Source organism: Meles meles, chromosome 20 (assembly GCF_922984935.1).
Source record: "Meles meles chromosome 20, mMelMel3.1 paternal haplotype, whole genome shotgun sequence".
Lineage (NCBI taxonomy): Eukaryota > Metazoa > Chordata > Mammalia > Carnivora > Mustelidae > Meles > Meles meles.
Genome location: NC_060085.1, coordinates 6711500 through 6725329, shown reverse-complemented (window position 1 = coordinate 6725329; position 13830 = coordinate 6711500). Strand labels below are relative to the sequence as shown.

General features: G+C 42.1%; 2 protein-coding genes across 2 annotated transcripts in view; one reads left to right on the top strand and one right to left on the bottom strand.

Annotated features, from left to right (window-relative positions):
- ZNF699 (zinc finger protein 699) overlaps nt 1-13830 on the top strand; it is a 415566-nt gene that overhangs the window by 222020 nt on the left and 179716 nt on the right. The window lies entirely within an intron of this gene.
- LOC123932417 (olfactory receptor 7D4-like) lies at nt 2077-3012 on the bottom strand. Its single transcript, XM_045990549.1, has one exon. The coding sequence runs from the start codon at nt 3007-3009 to the stop codon at nt 2077-2079; it is 933 nt and encodes a 310-aa protein (XP_045846505.1). The 5' UTR covers nt 3010-3012.

Sequence of the window (13830 nt, the reverse complement as noted above, 5' to 3'; positions counted from 1 at the left end):
GCCCCATGTCGCCTCTCTGCTGAGATGGGAGGCTGCTTCCCCTCTTCTCTCTGCCTGCCTCTCTGTCTACTTGTAATCTCTGTCTGTCAAATAAATAAATAAAATTGTAAAAACAACAACAACAAAGATCTCCTGTCAGAAATAAAGGACATGTTCCCTGAAATGTTGGGTGTTTCTCAACCCTCAGCAATCAATCCCTATAGTGATCTGCCTCAGCAAGGTCATGCCTCCTTCTTGAGGCAACCCATATCTGATAACTTTTGATGTGGCGGTGTAAACATTTATACCCTTTGCCATAATTCCAGCCAACTTTATGACATCATCTTACCTCCAGAGCTAACTGCTGGTTTTTGGAGGTCTTTGATGGACTTCAGTTTGGCTTGACTTTTTCCAATGTTCTTCCTTGTTGCAAAGAATTTGCCAATCACAAGATTGCCCTCCCCTCTCCCACCAGCCACAAGTTCAGGGGTCTCTAGGTCCACTCTCACATCAGACAAGTTGAATAGAAATTTGGGAACTTTTTCACATTCGATGATTTGCTAGAATGATTCAAACTGAGAGGACTGCCTCAGATTTGATGTTGAACTAGAATAACTCATAGAAGTCAAGAAGCAGTACACTATGACTGCAGTTTTATTATAGCAAAAAGATACAAATTAGATTCAGCCAAAGGAAGATACACATAATACAAGGTCTAGAACATCCCATATGTGAAGCCTTTTGTTGTCTGCTTTCTTTGGAGTTCACACCAGTTACCTTTTCCTGGGACAATATCAGTGACAAGACTCAAAGTCTGTTACCAACCAGGTAGTTCATCTGAGTTCCAGTATCCAAAATTTTTATTGAGACTTTGCTATGTAGATATGATTAGTTGAATTATGGCATATATGTTTGAGCTCAATTTCCAGCCTCCCTCCTAAGGCTGGGCTGATATCTCTTTTCCCAAAGCTCCAGCCTTTTCATCACATGCTGGTCTCTTTGGCATGTCCAACCCCCATCCTGAGCCATTTTATTAGGATAAACTATGATTTGTGGTCTAAGAGGCCCTCCAGGAATAGTCAATCACTCCAGATCACTAGGAAATTTCAAGTGTTTAAAAGTTATCCCTGGGAGCTGGGACAAAGCCATATCTCTCTTTAGATGAGGCCAAATTCCTTACTACACATTTGCCCTTGCCCATTTGTTGAATCCAGGAGCACTGCCTGGTAAACATCCTGTGCGCTAATTGTTGACTAATTGTCTGCTTCACAAGGAACTCAGTGTGGGACACCTTGTTACAAATAACATTTATTTGAGAAAATTGAAAAAAAAACAGTTCCAAGGTAGTTGAAATGGCCCATAGTATTCTTTGAATTACAAACCCAACACTAAGCTCAGGAATGGGAAAATTCAAGGAAAGGAGAAGAGCAATGGGAACATTCATTCATTTAATGTCTCCCTGGGGGCAGCAGGGAGGCACCCACTGAAAATCCTAAGGACCCTGAAACCAAAACTCAGAGTTGTTTGGAAATGCACTCAATAAACATATGGAGAAAAGTTCAACCTTGCTAATAACCAAATAAATCATTTATCCATCAGTGTGTATAGTCTGTTTGGACTTATAATGTGATCAGAGAAATCCTGGGATCCTGGATTTATGCTTTATGAGGGCAAAGATTTTTGTCTTTTTTTTTTTTTCCACTTTACTCCTGAGTTCCAGACACCTGCTGCAGCCTGGCACAACAAAGGTGCTTAGTAAAGGAAATAGCAATGGTTATTGATAAAATGCACTATTTCATAATCCTCATGAAAGTATTCTATAATTGCTACTTAAAGTGGCTGCTGGATTGGAAATCCAAGCTGAGGTGTAGAAATAGGAAAGTAAAAGGAGGAATGTGGAGAGTAGGAGTGAGGATAACAGAGCAGTCAACATAAGAGGTTAAGGTACATCAGAAAAAGGACTTGCAAAACAATTCTGAGCAAAGTCACTTATGAAGGATGGGTGAGAAGTAAAACTGAATGTCATCAAGAGGTAGGATTTCTTTAGCCAGCAGCTGCTGTTCTTGTCAGTTCAAAAACTCAGGACAAGCATTCTTATCACTGATTATAGATTGTTCTCCCCAAAACATTTTGTAGAGCCCTCTTGATGTCCCTGTTCCGTAGGCTGTAGATGAAGGGGTTCAGCATTGGGGTGACCACAGTGTACATCACTGAGGCAATCATGCCCCTCCAGCAAGATGCATCAGAACTGAGATACACACCAAGGCCTGTCCCATAGAATAAAGACACCACAGACAGGTGAGATGCACAGGTAGAAAATGCCTTATACTTCCCATTAGTTGATGGGATTCTCAGGATTGAGGAGGTGATTCGGGTATAGGAGAAAAGGATCCCAGAGAAGGGAAGGATGCCAAGAAAGCTAGTTACAATATATAGCAGGATATGATTGACCAATGTGTCTGAGCAGGCAAGCGTGAGGGCCTTAGCAAGTTCACAGTAAAAGTGTGGAATTACCCAGTTGGTGCAGAAGGAAAGCCGTAGTATCAACAGACTCTGGGTCAGGGAATATGACAAGCTGATGAACCAGGACATGAGCACCAGGAGGACACAGAGCTGTGGGTTCATGATGACTAGGTAGTGCAAGGGGTGGCAGATGGCCACAAACCGGTCATAGGCCATCACAGTGAGGAGAAAAGTGTCCATACCTCCAAAAACCATAAAGAAATACATCTGGGTGATGCAGCCTGCATAGGTGATGGATTGGCTCTGTGTTTGGATGTTCATCAGCATCTTAGGGACCGTGGTGGAGATGAAACTTATGTCAGCAAAGGACAAGTTGGAGAGGAAAAAGTACATGGGGGTGTGGAGGTGGGAGTCACAGCTGATGGCCAGGATGATGAGCAGGTTCCCAAGCACAGTGACCAGGTACATGGACAAGAACAGACCAAAGAGAAGGGGCTGAGGCACTGAGTCTTGGGAAAATCCCAGGAGTAAAAATTCTGAAGCACTTGTTTGATTTCTTGCTTCCATGTTGCCAACTCATCAGCTTGATGACAGAAGCAGGGAATGACCATGAAATAGGCACTAGAATCTATAAAGAATTTAGCAAACTCAACCCCCAAAGAACGAATAATCCAGTCAAGAATTGGGGAGAAGACATGAACAGATATTACTGCAAAGAAGACATCCAGATGGCCAACAGACACATGAAAAAGTGACTCTTAATCTCACAAAACAAACTGGGGGTTGCTGGGGGGAGGTGGGATTGGGAGAGGGGTAGGGGGCTATGGACATTGGGGAAGGGAGGCGAACCATAAGAGACTATGGACTCTGAAAAACAACCTGAGGGTTTTGAAGGGTCAGAGGTGGGAAGTTGGGGGAACAGGTGGTGGGTAATAGGGAGGGCACGTTTTGCATGGAGCACTGGGTGTTGTGCAAAAACAATGAATACTGTTACGCTGAAAAAAATAAATAAAATGGAAAAAAAAATTAAAAAAAAGTGCTCCACATCGCTTGGCATCAGGGAACTACAAATCAAAACGACAATGAAATATCACCTCGCCCCAGTCAGAATGGCTAGAATTAACAAGTCAGGAAATGACAGATGCTAGTGAGGATGTGGAGAAAGGGGAACCCTCTTACACTGTTGGTGGGAATGCAAGCTGGTGCAACCACTCTGGAAAACAGCTTGGAGATTCCTCTAAAAGGTGGAAATAGAACTGCCCTACGACCCAGCAATTGCACTACTGGGTATTTACACTAAAGATACAAACATAGTGATCCAATGGGGCATGTGCACCTGAATGTTTATAGCAGCAATGTCTACAATAGCCAAACTATGGAAAGAACCTAAATGTCCATCAACAGATGAATGGATAAAGAAGATGTGGTATATATACATAATGGAATTCTATACAGCCATCAAAAGAAATGAAATCTTGCCATTTTCGATGACGTGGATGGAACTAGAGGGTCTCATGCTTAGTGAAATAAGTCAATCAGAGAAAGACAACTATCATATGATCTCCCTGATATGAGGAAGTGGAGATATAACATGGGGGGCTAGGGGTGTAGGAGAAAAATAAATGAAACAAGATGAGATCGGGAGGGAGACAAACCATAAGTGACTCTTAATCTCACAAAACAAACTGAGGGTTGCTGGGGAGAAGGGGGGTCGAGAAAGGGGTTATGGACATTGGGGAGGGTATGTGCTATGGTGAGTGCTGTGAAGTGTGTAAACCTGGCGATTCACAGACCTGTACCCCTGGGGATAAAAATACATTATATGTTTATTAAAAAAAAAATTTGGAAGGCGAACCATAAGAGACTATGGACTCTGAAAAACAACCTGAGGGTTTTGAGGGGTCAGGGGTGGGAGGTTGGGGGAACAGGTGGTGGGTAATGTGGAGGGCACGTTTTGCATGGAGCACTGGGTGTTGTGCAAAAAGAATGAATACTGTTACGCTGAAAAAATAAATAAAATGGAAAAATACATTATATGTTTATAAAAAACAAATAAAATAAATAAATAAAAATTAATAAAAAAAAAAAGAAATAGGCACTAGATAGACTCCAGAATCTCTCTACTATTTTTATTTCTTGAAGTGAAGCATGGTGCATAATAGACTTAACTTTACAAAGTTTAGGAATCCTACATTCTGTTATTCATTACATGCAACATTTAATAATGTTCATCAACCCCTGTACTGGCCTCTGGGACACTCATTTATCCTATATATCTAGAATCATCAAATCTAAAAAGTTAAGAACCATGTTAGACCTTAGCGATAAAATGGTATAAACTCACTCTAAAACAAACATGGAACATGAGGTCCAGTGAACCTCAGTAACTTAATCTGGATTATCCAACTCATCTGGAACCCAAGAAACGATCAGATAAATATGTCTCAGAGGTGAGAAAATTTGAGAGTCTCTCAAATATCTGGATAGACTATTTCAGGATGAGTAGAATGTAGGTTTACTCTTCAAGAAAAAAGAAAGGAAGAAAAAGAGAATGTTCTTACCAAATGATAAACCATATGAACAAATTCTTAATGCTTAGTGTACCAGGAACCATCAACATCCTGCAGGGAGGGACAGGGCCACACGCTTCCTGGACATTATTATTGCTTGACACTTCACAAAATATCTTTCATCTGTGAAGGTAAGTATTGGTGAAATTTCTAATGAAAACATAGGTATCTAGGTTTCAACTATTTCAGTATCATAATTGCCATAAGATCAGTACCATCATAACATCAGTACCATAAGATAAAATACTACTAAGGTCACAAACAGAATTTTGAGTCATAACCACAGTGGTGCTCATTACTCAGTGGTTGGCTCAGTCAGTGAAGCATCTGCCTTTGGCTCAGTTCGTGATCCCAGGATCATGGAATCAAGTCCTGCATCTGGCTCCTTGCTCAGCGGGGAACCTACTTCTCTCTCTCCCTCTGCCTACAACTCCCCCTACTTGTGCTCTCACTCTTTCTGTCAAATAAATAAACAAAGTCTTTAAAAAGTTTTCCACAAGAAAAAGTTTTTTTGTAACTGTGTGGTGGCCAGTGTTTACTGGAATTATTTTGGTAATTCATCAAATATTATATATGCTATATTATATATATATTTATTTATATTATAATTTTATTTAATTATTTGGCAGAGAGATTGAGAGAGAGAGAGAGAGAGATTGAGTACAGGCAGGGGGAGTGCCAGAGGGAGAGAAAGAAGCAGGCTCCCAACAAGCAGGGAGCCTGAAGTGGGGCTCAATCCCAGGAAATTTGGGATCATGACCTGTGCCAAAGGCAGACTCTTGACCAACTGAGCCATGCAGGCACGCCTATATGCGCAATATATTGAATCATTATGTTGTACACCTGAAGCTAATATAATGTTACACGCCAATTTTATCTCAAAAAAGGAAAACTCACAAAAACCCCAAAGCAGATAGTGTCTCTGGAATGATAAAAATGATCACATCAGAGGCAAATTGTTTAACTATGAATGAACATCTTTGTTCTGAACCTTGGTGGGGTGAGCAGTTTGCAATGATCTCTGCTGAGTTCTGCTGAGAGGATCATGAATCATCTTTAAAGTATGAGAGTTTGTAAAAGATTCCCTTGACCTCTAGTAAGTGTGGCTTACTTTCTTGCATTCTGATCTGTTCTGTTGAGCAGTATATCAGAGAGTGCACAGGAAATGCCCACAATTCTGGTTATTTCCTGGAGTATGTTGTGTGCATTAACATCATCAACTGGACTAGAATCGAGGAAAACAATTTCATTTCCTAGAGGGGCTGGATTGTGATTCAAATGGGTGATGGAAATGAGGAATAGCATTCATCTTAAGAAGAATTTCCCACACATCAGAAACATTTTATCTTAGGGCTAGAGGTTAGAAATTAAGGGTGGAGGATACAACCACTTGTCATTTATACTTTCCTCTTTATTCATGTTCCAAAAACATGTTTGTTTTCTATTTCTAGTGTCCAGAGCAAGAAGGGCTTCTTTGGGATACGCTAAGTGTTAGCTGTTGGCGATAAAATGATTAATAATGTGGTTTTGTCCTGAGGAACCTCACCTCCTAGGGACATTAATGGAGGCAGAAACCTGATATTGTAATACAGTGAGTTAAATGCTAAGATAAAGGTAGTCTGCAAAGTGAAGTACAGAATGGAGCCCCAAATTTAGCCTGAAGTGATGGAGTCAGGGGGGCATTCCTGGAGGAAGAGATCCCTGGGCAAGGAGCTGTCTAGGTTGATGATTGAGTATGGGCTTATCTGGTACAGAAGGCAGCAAGGAAAAAGGTCCACATGCAAAAAGCATCATGGGACAGAGTGCTCTTAGCAATCTGCTGAAGCACAAAGTGGGAGATGGGAACAGTGAAGAATGAGGTTGGAGATGAACAGGGACCACACCTCTGGGAACCTTGGAAAAAATAATGGATAAAGGACAGGGGCCATGTAAGGCCTGTGACAAAGGAGTAACATGATCCATATCACAATTTTCCCTGGTGCTTGGAGTTAAAGATAGATTTAAGGCAGGCAAAACTAGGGTCAAAGGAAACAGGCTTGGGAATCATCACATCATTAACGTTGAAGGGACGAAGCCACTTGTTTTAGGAAGAGGAACAAAGGCCAGAAGAGGTGAATAAGTTAGTCCAATATCTTGTTAATGATTCCATGTCCCTACTTAAGGATGAGACTTGATACCCAAGTGCAATCACAGGAACTGTGAGATGGGGACTTGCAAGTTTCAGTGTCTCTCAGGATGTTCCCAGAGCAAAAAGGTAGAATGTCAAGGGGGTACTGGATGTTGGATCATCCTGTGTGCTTCTCTTTCCCCACTTATCCATCCTGCATCTTTATATACCATAACCTTGGATAACCAGGGAACATGAACTCTTCACTCTTAAAAATCTCTATAAGAACCACAGATGACGGTGAAGAAAGAAGAAGAAGGACCAGTCCTTTTGAAGAAACAGGAGGTGCTCCCCAACAAATGAAGGTGGTAAAGAAGGGTTCAGAAAGGATTTGTCTAGGCTGAGTGAAGGTGGAGACTCTGGAGTTTTGGAACCAGGTAGGAGAAAACAAATCAATACCTCATGATAAAAATCTATTAGTACCTGAAGGCATCCATTGGTACATCTCCAACTGGTAACAGTATCACTACACTACAGTGTGGATCTGGAAAGTCCTATGTTATCCAAGAGTGGGTGCTCTGTCTCTTCCTCTTCATCCCTATAATCGCCATCAACCACCCATCCAAAAAACATGCAACCAAAGTAAAAACTCACTCAGAACAGCAACTTTGAACAAGGAGTGTACCCATTCACCCTCCAAAGCAACTGGCCACTAGAGCTCCTTCTGCACAGATATGATGCGATGTCCCTGCCATATGCTTAACAGTTGTCAATGTCCTTTCTATCCAAACACCTCACCTCTTTTCCCTATTTCCCACAACACTTACTGGGCTCTGCATGCTTGACAATGTGGGATCACCACAGGGGCCAACTCTCCTGAATCTTGTTCTCTCATGGAGGGTGGGTAGTGAAGAAAGTTTTGTTTCCCAAAAGAGAAGAAATACAGATCAGGTATGTAATACGGGGCCTGTCTGATTTCCCCTAGAGAAGGCTTGTGTCTCTTGAAAGTGGTACATGGGCCTTAGTGACTATAAGTCACTACATTACAGGTTTTGTGGCCCTGGGGACCGAATCCCCTCTGAAGCTTGTTAGACAAATTGATCAATGGATTTTCCTTTCCCTGATCAGTTTGACTCCACATGGGCAGAGACTACACAGGAGAAAGGGTCTCTGACCTGCCAATTCCTATGCCCTGGGAGAGTAAGAGTGGGGCCAGCTGTGACTCCTCTCTCCTGGGTCCTTTTTCTCTTGGAAGAATCTCTTCAGTCTTTCTTAGATCTCCTCTTGGGGACAAATGACTTGTAGTATTCATGTTAAGCAGGTAGCTGAGTGGTGAAGGGTCCCTGGAGTCACTAGGTAATGGTTCTCAAACTGTAGCCTGCACCAAAGTGAGCTTGAGTCTTATTTAAAAAGATTACTGGATTTCATCTCCAAGTTTCTGTCTCAGTAGGTCTGGGTTTGGGTCTGATAATTTGGATTTTTCACAAGTTCTAAATTTGGTGGTCTCTAGGACAATCTTTTGGGAACAGTTCCCTAGCGCAATGTTTCAAAAGGTAAGCTTTGTCAAAAGTATCATCTGGGTCTAGTGTTAATGTATAGCTTCCCACCTTGCTCCAGACTAACCCAGTCAGTATCTCCAGGAAAAGAGTCTGAGAATCTACTATGAAAAAAAATTACAACAATTTTACTTTATTTTTTAAATATTTTTATTGTGGATATATATTATATATCTAATATATATATATATATTATTGTGGATATACATACATGTCCACAAGAATATATATGATGAAATTTACCATTTTATGCATTTTTAAATGTACAATTCTGTAGCATTAAGAACATTCACAATATTATACAATCATCACACCACATACCATTCACAGAACTTTATCATTATCCCACACAGAAACTCTGTCTCCATTAAACAACAATTCCCCTTCCTCCTCCCCCCACCACCCCAACCCTTGGAAACCTCTGTTCTAGTTTCTGTCTCTGTGACATTGTTTATTCTAGGTACCGCATATAAGTGGAATCATTCAGCAGTTATCTTTTTGTGTCTGACTTATCTCATTTAGCATAATGTTTTTGAGATTCATCCATGTTGCAACATATATCAGAATTTCAGTCCCTTTAAGGCTGAATAATATTTCATTGTATGTATATATCCCATTCCTTTTATCCATTCATCTGTTTTCATCTTTTAGCTATTGCTCATACCATAATGTTAATGCTGGGATGAACCTTGGCAAGAATCGATTTGAGTTTCTGCCCTCAGTTTTCAAGGGTATATACCTGGACTTGGAATGATGGATCTTGAGAATCTACGTTTAATAGCCAACTAACCAGACATTTGAGGAAATGCTGTCCCAAGACACTGAAGGACAAATCCTGGAAAGTCCCAATGACCTCTGCACTTTGGTAGTCCTTAGGAAAAATACTGAAGAGGCAGAGTCATGGTGTCAGGTAAGTGGATCTGAAAGATTTTGGTAGGGGCTTTGAATATAGGTGTGTCACTACTGAATTAATTAGTCAAATCTTTACTAAACAACTTGGGTCTAATACTGTGTGAGATCCCTGAGTTAAAGGTAAATGAGCCACCATAATAAGAAAAGGTCACTGGCTAATGACCTGAGAGAGGGTCAGATGAGTTTTTCAAAGAACAATTTCGGTGGAAGTAGCAAATTCTTTAATAGTTGTTAGATAGGTTAGGTCGCCAGCCCCGGGAATGCAGGAGGAACAATAAAATGGCCACCAGACCGCCACCTTCCCCCTACCCAGGACTTTCCTGCCAGAAGGACATCTGTCAAGAACAGGTCACCTTGAGTAAACTGAAACTTATGGGAGAAACAGAAACTAGCCACTTTGGACTTTCCAACCCCCAACCTCTAACCTTACCAATATGGTTATGAAGCCCCGCCTGGCCTTGGCCCAATAAAAGCTCACTCAACCCCTTCCTGGCACGACTTCCCAGACTCTCCTCTCCTGAGTCGCAGAACCTTGCCCAAGGGTGCCTTTAATAAACCCTGCCTTGTGCCTGTCTTGCCTGGTGTCGTGTGTATCTCGCCTGTAAAACCTTACATTTGGTGCAGAAACATGGGAGGAGATCGAGCCCCCACCCTGGTGAGGAGGCTCTCTCCTCTCCCTACTCGGACCTGGACCTGCCTCTCCGAATGCCACTTCTGAAGCTGTGGTGAGTTTCTCCAATTCTGCATCTCTCCAGAAAGCCCTGTCCTAATCACAGCTGTGTCAGGGTGGACCCCACCCATCACCAGGTGACCTCTGTGACTCTACAAATTGGGAGACAGCCCAATTTCATGGCAGTGGACACTGTCTCTCTGCAACCCAGTGTTAGACGAGGGGACGCCTTCCTCCAACCCTTGGATGCCGGGAAAGGAATCATGGGGTCCACCCAATCCAAATTCAACCCCGAAATACCCCTAGGGTGTCTATTGGCTAACCTTAAGACCCTGGAACTGGACCAGAACCTGCAGATGCGACGTCTCATACATTACTGTACCGTCACATGGCCACAGTACCAATTAGACAATCAATCCCAATGGCCTCTGGAAGGCACTTCTCTTACCAAATTCTCACAGACCTAGATAACCTTGGCAGACACCAAGGCAGATGGGCCAAGGTCCCTTATGTTCAGGCTTTCTGAACTGGTGCCCTCGTCTTCCCCTACCACTCCCCATTCCTATCCCAACTCCTGAAAAAACTTACCCCTTCCCATCCTGGTATTGCCCCCACTGACTCTCCCTTCACATCTCCTTTTCAGCCAACCCCAATAACTATATAAAGGAATTCCAATATCTGGCCCAGGCCTATGACCTCACTTGGCATGACCTACATGTGGCCCAAACCACCACCCTCACCACAGAGGAGAAGGAGTGCATTCAGGCTGCTGCCTGAAAACATGCTGATCAGGTCCATCTCACTGACGCCACCATGCCCGTTGGCGCTCAGGCGGTCTCAGCTGTAGAACCTGGATGGGACTATCTGAATGGCCAAGATGGTCACTGGCACCCCTACTGCATGGTCCAGTGCCTAATTGCACTGTGGCATGCGGGCAGCCTCCAACAAGGCAGTCAATTATGATAAAATTAGGGAAATCATTGAGGAACCCAATGAAAACCCAGCCATATTTTTTTAAAAATTTATTTATTTATTTTTATTTGCTTATTTACAGCATAACAGTGTTCATTGTTTTGGCATCACACCCAGTGCTCCATGCAGTACGTGCCCTCCCTATTACCCACCACCTGGTTCCTCAACCTCCCCCCCCACCCCCCACCCCCGCCCCTTCATAACCCTCTGGTTGTTTTTCAGAGTCCATAGTCTCTCATGGTTCATCTCCCCTTCCAGTTTCCCTCAACTCCCTCTCCTCTCCATCTCCCCATGTCCTCCATGTCATTTGTTATGCTCCACAAATAAGTGAGACCATATGATACTTGACTCTCTCTGCTTGACTTATTTCAGTCAGCATAATTTCTTCCAATCCTGTCCATGTTGCTACAAAAGTTGGGTATTCGTCCTTTCTGATGGAGGCATAATACTCCATTGTGTATATGGACCACATCTTCCTTATCCATTCATCCGTTGAAGGATATCTTGGTTCTTTCCACAGTTTGGCGACTGTGGCCATTGCTGCAATAAACATTGGGGTACAGATGGCCCTTCTTTTCACTACATCTGTATCTTTGGGGTAAATACCGAGCAGTGCAATTGCAGGGTCATAGGGAAGCTCTATTTTTAATTTCTTCAGGAATCTCCACACTGTTCTCCAAAGTGGCTGCACTAACTTGCATTCCCACCAACAGTGTAAGAGGTTTCCCCTTTCTCCACAACCTCTCCAACACACGTTGTTTCCTGAATTGTTAATTTTCGCCATTCTAACTGGTGTAGGGTGATATCTCAATGTGGTTTTAATTTGAATCTCCCTGATGGCTAGTGATGATGAACATTTTTTCATGTGTCTGATAGCCATTTGTATGTCTTCGTTGGAGAAGTGTCTGTTCATATCTTCTGCCCATTTTTTGATATGATTATCTGTTTTGTGTGTGTTGAGTTTGAGGAGTTCTTTATAGATCCTGGATATCAACCTTTTGTCTGTACTGTCATTTGCAAATATCTTCTCCCATTCCGTGGGTTGCCTCTTTGTTTTGTTGACTGTTTCCTTTGCTGTGCAGAAGCTTTTGATCTTGATGAAGTCCCAAAAGTTCATTTTTGCTTTTGTTTCCTTGGCCTTTGGAGACATATCTTGAAAGAAGTTGCTGTGGCTGATATCGAAGAGGTGACTGCCTATGTTCTCCTCTAGGATTCTGATAGATTCCTGTCTCACGTTGAGGTCTTTTATCCATTTCGAGTTTATCTTTGTGAACGGTGTAAGAGAATGGTCGAGTTTCATTCTTCTACATATCGCTGTCCAGTTTTCCCAGCACCATTTATTGAAGAGACTTTTTTTTTCCATTGAATATTTTTTCCTGTTTTGTCGAAGATTATTTGACCATAGAGTTGAGGGTCCATATCTGGGCTCTCCACTCTGTTCCACTGGTCTATGTGTCTGTTGTTATGCTAGTACCACGCTGTCTTGGTGGTCACAGCTTTGTAGTAAAGCTTGAAATCAGGTAACGTGATGCCGCCAGTTTTGTTTTTGTTTTTCAACATTTCCTTAGCAATCCGGGGTCTCTTCTGACTCCATACAAATTTTAGGATTATTTGCTCCAGCTCTTTGAAAAATACCGGTGGAATTTTGATCGGAATGGCATTAAAAGTATAGATTGCTCTAGGCAGTATAGACATTTTAACAATGTTTATTCTTCCAATCCAAGAGCATGGAACAGTCTTCCATCTTTTTGTGTCTTCTTCAGTTTCTTTCATGAGTGTTCTGTAGTTCCTCGAGTACAGGTCCTTTACTTCTTTGGTTAGGTTTATTCCCAGGTATCTGATGGTTCTTGGTGCTATAGTAAATGGAATCGACTCTCTAATTTCCCTTTCTGTATTTTCATTGTTAGTGTATAAGAAAGCCACTGATTTCTGTACATTGACTTTGTATCCTGCCACGTTACTGAATTGCTGTATGAGTTCTAGTAGTTAGGGGGTGGAGTCTTTGGGGTTTTCCATATAAAGAATCATGTCATCTGCGAAGAGAGAGAGTTTGACTTCTTCCTTGCCAATTTGGATACCTTTTATTTCTCTTTGTTGTCTGATTGCCGTTGCTAGAACTTCTAATACTATGTTGAACAAGAGTGGTGAGAGTGGGCATCCTTGTCGTGTTCCTGATCTCAGCGGGAAGGCTGCAAGCTTTTTCCCATTGAGGATGATATTTGCTGTGGGTCTTTTATAGATAGATTTTATGAAGTTCAGGAATGTTCCCTCTATCCCTATACTTTGAAGCGTTTTCATCAGGAACGGATGGTGGATTTTGTCAAATGCTTTTTCTGCATCAATTGAGAGGACCATGTGGTTCTTCTCTCTTCTCTTATTGATGTGTTCTATCACACTGATTGATTTGCGAATGTTGAACCAACCTTGCAACCCAGGGATGAATCCCACCTGGTCATGGTGGATAATCTTTTTAATGTGCTGCTGGATCCTGTTTGCTAGGATCTTGTTGAGAATCTTTGCATCCATATTCATCAGTGATATTGGTCTGAAATTCTCCTTTTTGGTAGGGTCTTTGCCTGGTTTGGGGATCAGGGTAATGCT

What these genes read in the sequence shown, in the direction of transcription:
- LOC123932417 (XM_045990549.1), bottom strand. Translation starts at nt 3,009, where the DNA reads ATGGAAGCAAGAAATCAAACAAGTGCTTCAGAATTTTTACTCCTGGGA.